The following is an 8605-nucleotide window of genomic DNA, read 5'->3' on the forward strand; positions in this document are numbered from 1 at the left end:
GTATTTTATTATCTAAGGATTAATAAAACGCTTGGTGTTGTACAAAATGATGAGGAATAAATATGGTTCTTCCCAGAAAAGGCCAGAGTCTGCCCTTGCTGCCAGGACTGTAATCCCTTAGCTTCACTGGCTGAACATAACTCGTAGCAGTTAATGAGGCAAGTGCTGTAGGACTGAACTCTGAACTTCTCTCATCTCCCAGTGACAGTTTTGATAGAGAAAACCTCAAAGACACACATTTAGCATCTTGGTTTTTAACACCTGAGAGTATCTACGATTGTTAACCAAACTGTTATCAAGTGAAAAAACAAACTGAGAGGCAACTCTCCCTTTTCTGCAGCGTGGGACGGAAGCCTGGCAGGGCTGGAGCTCTGGTGAAGGTGGCCACGTTTCCTCCCACCAGGAAGTGAGGGAGCGTTGCTCAAGCCCAGCAGCGATGGCAGCCGATGAGAGGGACTACAACCTGACAGAGGAGCAGAAGGCTGTCAAAGCCAAATACCCACCACTCAATAAGAAGTATGAATGTGAGTATTTTTAACGCTATCCTGATACAACGTCTGTGTGACAGTGCAGTCCTGAGAAGGAGGAAGTTATAGCAGGATATGATTTTTAGGCACACGTGGAGTTTCTTAATGTGCCACTATCGTGTGTGTTTAGACTGCAGAATGCATCTGTAGTTGAATTAATAGATAGGAGATGTCTACAGTTTTCTTTATCACAGATAAATGTCTTTGTTGTTCTGGGTGCTAAAGAAATAATGATAGAAATAAACTGTTTAAGTCTCACCTTAAAAAACTCTCCCTCTTCAAGCTGTTTCTTAGCAAGGCAGTACATTATTCTACCTCTCTTATGTAGGAATTGATATTCAAGAGTGTGTTGGTCTCTGTGTGGTGTTTTTTCTCCTACATGCCCTACTAAAAGATCATTATCTCTCCTTTTCCCCACCCCTGGAATATCTTCTAAGAACATGTGGAGGGAGTGGGTGGCAGCCCAAGGGCTGGCTTAAGGTGCTCACTGTTTTCTGTCTGACTGTTCTGTTTCAGCAGTGTCTGGAGGGAGGGACAGTGTCTGTTACTCTGTTAGAATATATATTTTTAGGATGTGTTCAGATCTTTATTTGATAGCAGTGCAGAAATACGGTGACGTATGACAATAGTCATGCAGTTTCCATAACTGGAAGAGGTTTTACTCTTCTTTTGCATCCACTGGAATTTGTTTGCTGTAGAGACCGTTGTTGAGAATCCATTAATAGCGTGTGAACGATGTCAGCAGCATCAAGACTATCTTTCAGTTAGAGTGATAATGGTGTGGCATTTATTTTGCATCTCAAATTAGCTCTGTTTCTGCCAACCTGGTATAATTTTGCATTTGTCTCATTCCTCTAAATGAATATAAATTATTTCCATGTAGAACTTGATAGATGCTTGTGATGTTAATTCTACCTTATTAGTGGAGTTTGCCTTCTACTTTGTATTGCATACTTTTTTTTTTTTAATTCTCCTTTTTGCATAATGGGTGGTTTTGGGTGTGGACAGGTATTTTTCTTCACTGAGCTGGAAATATTTGCAAATCTCATCCTCTGCATGAATAATTTTCAGTCCTGCCAGACTTCAGCAAAAACTCTTCACTCCTGGTTAAAGTTTCTTTTTATCGCAGTTAACTTAATGTTTATAAATATGTTAAGGGTGAATGTCAGGAGGATGGAGCCAGGCTCTTCTCAGTGATGCCCAATGGTAGGACAAGGGGCAGTGGGTGTGAGCTGGAACACAGGAGGGTCTGCTTAAACTTGAGAAGAAACTTCTTTCCAGTGAGGGTGCCAGAGCCCTGGGACAGGCTGCCCAGGGAGGGGGTGGAGTCTCCTTCTCTGGAGACATTCAAAACCCACCTGGACACCTTCCTGTGTGATCTCATTGAGGTTCCTGCTCTGGCAGGGGGGTTGGACTGGATGATCTTTCGAGGTCCCTTCCAATCCCTGACATCCTGTGATTCTGTGTAACTTGTAGAAGCCTGTTGCATTTCAACAGCCATACCTTGCACACAGTGCTGTACACGTACAACACTAACATAATCATATTAAACACTGATTTTCTGCTTGGCAGAAATAATTCAAGATTCCACCTGTGCTAACTTTTTCTAATATACTGAAAATAGATTATCACTGTCTTACATCTGAAAACGAATGCAGAAAGTCCTTGTTGTAACAACAATATCCGATTTCCTTTTTTTTTTTTTTTTTGTAATCCTAATTTTTAAAATCTGTTTGGTGATGTTTTATTTTCCTTTCCCCCACAGATTTGGATCACACAGCAGATGTGCAGTAAGTACGGGCAGCTGGGATTTCCCAATATGACAACTTGATTATTTCTTACACTGCTCTAAATCTGGAATACCTGTTGCAGACTGGTTCCAGATGTACACCTTAGGAAGCTATGAAATGTCACACACTGGGGTTTTTTGATGGTCAATTTTGTTTTTGCTTTTGGGAGAGCATAGAATCAGGTTTAGTTTCTTTTCTAATGTAATATTCCTATGGTGCTTCTGATTAAACCTATAGTATTTGGCAGTGTCTTTTGAAATCTCCTTTTAATCTCTTCCTTTTAAACTAAATTTCTTTTAAAGACATCAATTAGTATTAGGAAAGAACTTTCTTATTGACTGGTAAAACATTTATTTTCCATATTCTCCCAAGAAACTCTTCTCACAAACTGCAAGAAGGGAAATCTCTTGTAATCTACCCAAGGTATAGAAAAGCAAATATTTTTGTTCATTTCACTTCCTCTGCATTAATTCTTGTGTTCTGATTTCTCACCTCAATAATACTTGGGACTTTTTTTTTTTTCCTTTTGTCATGGTCTGGTAAATGATCCCATGTCTTTTTAGGCTACATGCATGGGGAGACACTTTGGAAGAAGCATTTGAGCAGTGTGTCATGGCCATGTTTGGCTACATGACTGACACAGAGACCGTGGAGCCTGTGGATACAGTGGAGGTAGAGGCAGAAGGTGAGGCTGTGTTGACTTTTTTTATAGTGGAACTGTATAAATCCTGAGGGAGAGGGTACCAAAATTTTGAATTTTTACATGTAGTGTTGTTGCAGTTAATTAAAATCTAATTAAACATGACTAATCTGAGTCTTCTAATAGCACAGAAACTGTACATCCAATATATTCTTAAAAATGTTTGGATGTTCTTGCTGAGACAATCAACTGACTTCTCTGCTTCAACCATGCAGGACATGACATGTTGTCTCTTCTCTTCCACTTCTTGGATGAGTGGCTGTATAAATTCAGTGCTAATGAGTTCTTTATACCCAGGGTAAGTATTCTGTTTTGATCTTTTTTTCCATTTGTAGGTCAAGGCTGTTCTCTGATAGTACCAGCTCTGAATGTGATGTTACTTTAGGAAAAAAAGGGACACAACACATGGAGAATTGAAAATACCAGGGCAGAAACACTTGAGAAACAAATTGTGAAGTTTTGTTACCACAAACATGAATTATTAGTTGTTGTAACGTGGTCAGGGCAGCTCTGCTGCTTGTGTGTAAGCAGTGTACCTCTTTGAGGCTGCTCAGATTCTCTGGTTTTAGATTCCATTTAAACAGTGGAATATAACCCTTGTAAATGGGATTTACTCAGAATTTCTGTCTGAAGACAGAAGGTGTAACTGACATATTTCTCCTCTCGCTTTCTCTGCAGGAGGTGAAAGTGCTTTACATTGACCGAATGCAATTCAAAATAAGATCAATTGGGTGAGCTTAAATAATCAGCTGACTAATTAATATCTTTAATGAAAACACACATATTGCCTTCAAAGTAACTACTCTGAAATACCCTGATGTGCTGAAGTTCACCAATGCTTCCTAAAAAGTGGATTGTAGACTTTTTTCTCTTCCTTTGAGGCTTTAAATTAAAATCTCACCGTACTATGCTCATCAATGAAACTAATGATAACATTTGATAAATATCACCAAGATTCAAACTGCCTCTCTTCTTTTTGCATTTAAAGGTGGGGAGAAGAGTTCTCTTTACCCAAACACCCTCAGGTATGCAGTTGCTCACCTGTATATCTCTTATGTTTTAGGGGAAGGATGTGGAGAGGTGATGTCTTTTAAATCAAACCTCTGAGTTCTCAAGAGATCCGAGTATAAACATGTCAGAATGATATCACAGGCAGCACTAAACTTAAGATCTCACTTTCTGCCTGTTTTTTTGTGAATGTTCCTGTGATGCTGATAACACAGTAAACCAATCTATATTCACAATGTGTGTGGGTTTGATTTTTCACACTATCATCACAGCTATTTGTTTAGTCAGTTTTTGCTGCTTATTTTTTTCTTCATTAAAGTTGCTAGAAGCAAATTCTTATCTCCCCAGCAGCTCTTTAGCTGTGTCAGTATTAGCATAGCAAATGCTGATGTTCTGTCAGAGGGAAGAGGAATTTGTAGTATTCAAGAGGCAAAAAAATAAGGGAAGAGTTACTTACTCAATATTTGGCCTGGCCAAGTCCTTGCCATTAGTCTGCCAACTTTCTTATTCATTGGAACAAACACAGTTACAGCATTTTGGGGAGAAAAACTATTAAACTGGATAGCATTTGTAGAAGGTGATAAATACTGTGTATTATCATGAACTGCTACAAGGGATGTCATTTAGAAAATTCATGCTTTTGTGGTTTTTTTCTCTCTAGGGCACAGAGGTGAAAGCCATAACTTACTCAGCAATGCAGATCTGTGAAGATGAAAAGCCAGAAGTCTTTGTCATCATTGATATTTAAAGCAAGCAAAGTGTGGTTGAGCAGATACTTGTCATCGGCTGGCAAAAGTCCCTTGAAAACTGTAATCCCTGTGGAATTAACTAAGGAATTGGCCAAGTCATAAATTGAAGGGAGTAGTTATGAGGAATGTCAGCCTGTGTTTTGACTTGATGGTGAGACAAAGAGATACCTGCATGCCAGGAAAAAAAAGAGCTAGTTGGGTTTTTAAAGAGTGTTGAGGAGAAAGAGAGTTGTAAGGGTTGAAAGTATCTCACAAATGCCAATAGTCAGCTGTTAAAGCTGATACCTGTGTTAGGTGCTGTATGAACTAAATGCAGAAATTAGTGGAGCTGCACTAAAATACTATCTTTTTGTAGGGTGGCAGAAGATAATGTTGATCTACATGATTTCATTTGCAGATTTAATGTTCTAATTCTGAGGTGGACATCTTTTAGACTACTTAAAATTTTAAAAAAGCATGCCAGCAGGTGGTGCTGAATTGCTGTAAATAAATTTCCACATGAAATCCTAAAGCATGTGGCTATGTACACAGAATCCTAATAGCACCTCTTATCACTCTAAAAACTACACAGCTTTGCTTTTGCTGTAGAAGGGGATGCACCAGATTCTCTGGGGGTTCACCCCCAACTATGTCTCGTGAACATTGATTCTCTTCTAAAAAGCAGAGGATTGGGATCAGTTTTCATTTCTTCCTTTAGAAAGGACAATATAGACAATCCTTTGCTGTCCAAGGATTATGGAGTCAAGTTAACTGAATCAAAATTAATAAAAAAATAATCAAAAGTGTGTTTTGTTTTAAATTGCAGGACAGCAAGTGTGCATACCTGCTATTGCTATTTAAATGTGAGTAAAGGATGGTCAGTGCTGCACTGATCTACTTTTTATTGTAAATGCTACAAGCGCCTCACTTCTGGAGGTGGTATCTCATCTTTCTTTTGTTGTAACGTCATCTTTAGATCTGGTTTTATTTCCATATTGTGAAGATTGAGGGATAAACTTTTTATTATTTTTTTGAGAAAGCTTCAATGCTGAAATAAAACTTGGACTGAAAGATTTGATGGATTTGTGTGTGAATAATTTTGGTCAGTGGATTTTTAACAGTAACGAATTACACTTGTGCTTTGTTCTTTACTAAGGTGAGCAGACTTAGCAGGTGAGAATGACAATCCACCTCGTTGATGGTACAAAAGTAAATAAAACTTTCTCACACTGGGTTTTTTTTCCCCTCAGGAGGAGCCCGAAGGCTCTAACACGTCTGCTATAGAGACAGGCTGGAGGGAGCAGCGCAGTGGAGGAAGAGCGAGGCTTAAATGCTCAAAATGAAGGGCTCCAGGCTTCCCCTCAGGGCAGCGACCGGCCGCAGCCCAGCGGGAGGTGAGGAAATGGCGGGCGGGCATCGCCGCCGCGGCCCCTCGCCCTCATAGAGCGCGGCTACCCCTCATGGAGCGCGGCTACCGCCCCTCAGCATCGGCTTTGACACCCCATTGGCTGGTTGGGTCAGGTGACTGGGATTAGCCAATCAGGCGTCGAGTTTGATGCAGCTTTGTTCTCCGCAGAGCCTGAGGGAGCGGCTGAGGGCGCCGGGCTGAGGGAGGGCGGCTGTCGGGTCCTTTCCTTTTGCCCGGCTCTCTAGCCTGGGAAAAGAAATGTATGTAGTTAAATATTTAACTTTGTAGAAGTGCTGAGATGCCCTGTGTATACCAGCATTTGCAGGCTGTAGTAACCCAGTAAACTGCTCTGCTTTTAAAAATGGCAACAGGAACTTGCCAGAAAAACACTTGGAATTAACTAAGTAAGTGTTAGTCTTTTTTTTTTTTTTTTTCTTTCAATATTTATTAAGTACTTACAAAACAGGCCTTAAATTCACCTTGTTCCGTTTCCAGTGCTGTGGGTGTGACAGGTTTCAGATAGCACCTTATTTCTGGAAGAAGTCCTGTTCTTCCCCCATTACAGAAGCCCTGTTGCTGGCTGTAGTCTCTCACTGAGCTGAAGCCCACTGAGACAATTAATTACATGAAAGTGGTTAATTTTTTTAAAAAAACCCACAAAACTTAAACTGCAAAGCCTTCTTTTCTTGCTGTTAGTTGAGCAAGTTCTGTAGTGAGTTTGTGTGTGTCTGTGAGATCAGCTGGATGTGGTAGTGGCTGTTCCAGGAACCAGATTCAAAGGAGATGGGACTCACATAGCACACTAGACTTGTGAAGGGATATGCCAAAGGATACTTACTATTGATGCAAGATGTTTAGATGAGTTTGAGGTTAGACTGGAGAAGTGCTTGGAATAGATGTGTATTGGTGGTTACTAAATGTACAAATCCTAATAAAATCTAAACTGAAAATGGCTGGAGTTTGGGAGAACATGGAATTATTATACAGGCTTGCCCCGTTCTCGCTTTTCCCTAGGTATCTGTTAATGGCAACTATTGGAGACAGGAAGACCTCGATGTGAATCGATATGGCTGTTCTCAAATTCTCTACAGGGAATTTTTGCTTGCTTGGCAGTAACCTCAGGCTACAGATTCTGCTAACAGGAAAGAAAACCTAGCATAAAATGAGACATGAGAACAAACAGTGGCTCTTTATCAAGAGTACCTACTGTGAATGCCAGTTTCTACACTCGGGCAGAATGTTTCTTCTATACATTCTCCCTTGAGATTTTTCTAAATCATTTTAGTACTAAGTATTTTCGGTTTCTCTACCAAGTGGAGGTTCTTTGACCCAAATGACTGGTGAAAAAAAAAAAATGATTACTAAAAAAAAGCTGAAGGGGCTTCAGAATTACAAATGTTGCTTAAACTCTAAGGGAAATTGTCCTTATAAGCAAATGTTTTTATGCTGACTGTTGAGCAGCCATTAAACATCCTAAATTTATATGAGCAGGAAAGGCTTTCTAAAGTAGCTCCATGATCTAAGTCACAAGTGTCCCACTGAAATTAAAGGGACTTGACCTCTTTATTAGCTTAGCATAAGATACGACAGGAGCTTCAGCAAATCTTGCACCAGTCCTGGAAGAAAAATGGAAAAAACCTGACAACTGCACTTCCAGTGATTGCACTTTTATTTTCTTGGGACCATGTTAGTGTATCTTTGTTTAAAATTCACAGTACAAAACCACGGCATACCTGAAAAGGCAAACTCACACTATCCCAGTGCAGTACAGCTGCTCTGTTCATTGTTCTGCTCTGTATGGGGGTGTGTGTTCTTTAAAACTGTTCATGCTTTTCTGAACTGTAAGAAGCAGTAAGCTCACTCAGAAAACAAAGCGCTGGTGAATAGGTTCTTCAGCAAGAATTCCAATTGTTTTCTTTACTCGTTTCTTAGGACGTTTCTGAAGTGTATGTACATGTTAATTACAGTGTCAACAAAATGTGGTTTACATTTCTTAGCTGCTTTAGTAAGATTTTTTTTTCAAAGCAAATTATCTTTTTTTTTTTTAATCTAGTATAGAATCTCTAGAACTGTGTTTTTAGTCCATATTTTTCTTCTCATAATAGAATTTTAGCAATATTTCATTTTAATGAAAGTAATAAACCAGCATTAGTTGCGAGGAGACAAGTTATTTAATCTTGAATACAGCAGCAACAAATACACAAATGTATCTACCTAAGATTTGGTTTCACCTTTTCATCTACCTCACATGGAATATCATTGTTAACGTGTCGGACAACCAAATTATACGGTTCCTCCTCCATTGTCTCTTCATCTGATTTCTGTTCCTCCTCCAAAGCCCATTTGGAACTTTTGTTTCCCGTGGAGGAATTTTCAGCATCTAAATCATCAGGGATGCTGTCAAAATTAGCTTCCGCTAGACACTTATGGCACAGTCTGTAGCG

General features: G+C 39.6%; 2 protein-coding genes across 8 annotated transcripts in view; one reads left to right on the plus strand and one right to left on the minus strand.

The window, feature by feature from the left end:
• Nucleotides 1-427: 427 nt before the first annotated feature.
• ZBTB8OS (zinc finger and BTB domain containing 8 opposite strand) lies at nucleotides 428-4902 on the plus strand. Of its 7 annotated transcripts, XM_010172239.2 has the most exons (7): nucleotides 428-524; nucleotides 2293-2317; nucleotides 2881-3002; nucleotides 3233-3315; nucleotides 3696-3748; nucleotides 4006-4042; nucleotides 4687-4902. In XM_010172239.2, exons 1-7 carry the CDS (start codon nucleotides 437-439, stop codon nucleotides 4771-4773), a joined length of 495 nt encoding a protein of 164 aa, XP_010170541.1. In that variant the 5' UTR covers nucleotides 428-436; the 3' UTR covers nucleotides 4774-4902. The 7 variants fall into 7 exon arrangements, with proteins under 7 accessions (XP_010170541.1, XP_028941853.1, XP_028941855.1 ...); XM_029086020.1 differs by lacking the exon at nucleotides 2293-2317 and having other exon boundaries at nucleotides 428-528; nucleotides 4687-4773; XM_029086022.1 differs by lacking the exon at nucleotides 3696-3748 and having other exon boundaries at nucleotides 4687-4733.
• A 3469-nt stretch (nucleotides 4903-8371) lies between these two features.
• The window catches only part of LOC104528282 (zinc finger and BTB domain-containing protein 8A), a 2692-nt gene continuing 2458 nt past the window's right edge, over nucleotides 8372-8605 (minus strand). Inside the window, exon 3 of the mRNA XM_010172240.1 lies at nucleotides 8372-8605. This exon is cut by the window's right edge and continues 87 nt beyond it. Coding sequence (XP_010170542.1) covers nucleotides 8372-8605 — 234 coding nt within the window.

This window comes from Antrostomus carolinensis, unplaced genomic scaffold, assembly GCF_000700745.2.
Source record: "Antrostomus carolinensis isolate BGI_N321 unplaced genomic scaffold, ASM70074v2 scaffold24327, whole genome shotgun sequence".
Classification (NCBI taxonomy): Eukaryota; Metazoa; Chordata; class Aves; order Caprimulgiformes; family Caprimulgidae; genus Antrostomus; species Antrostomus carolinensis.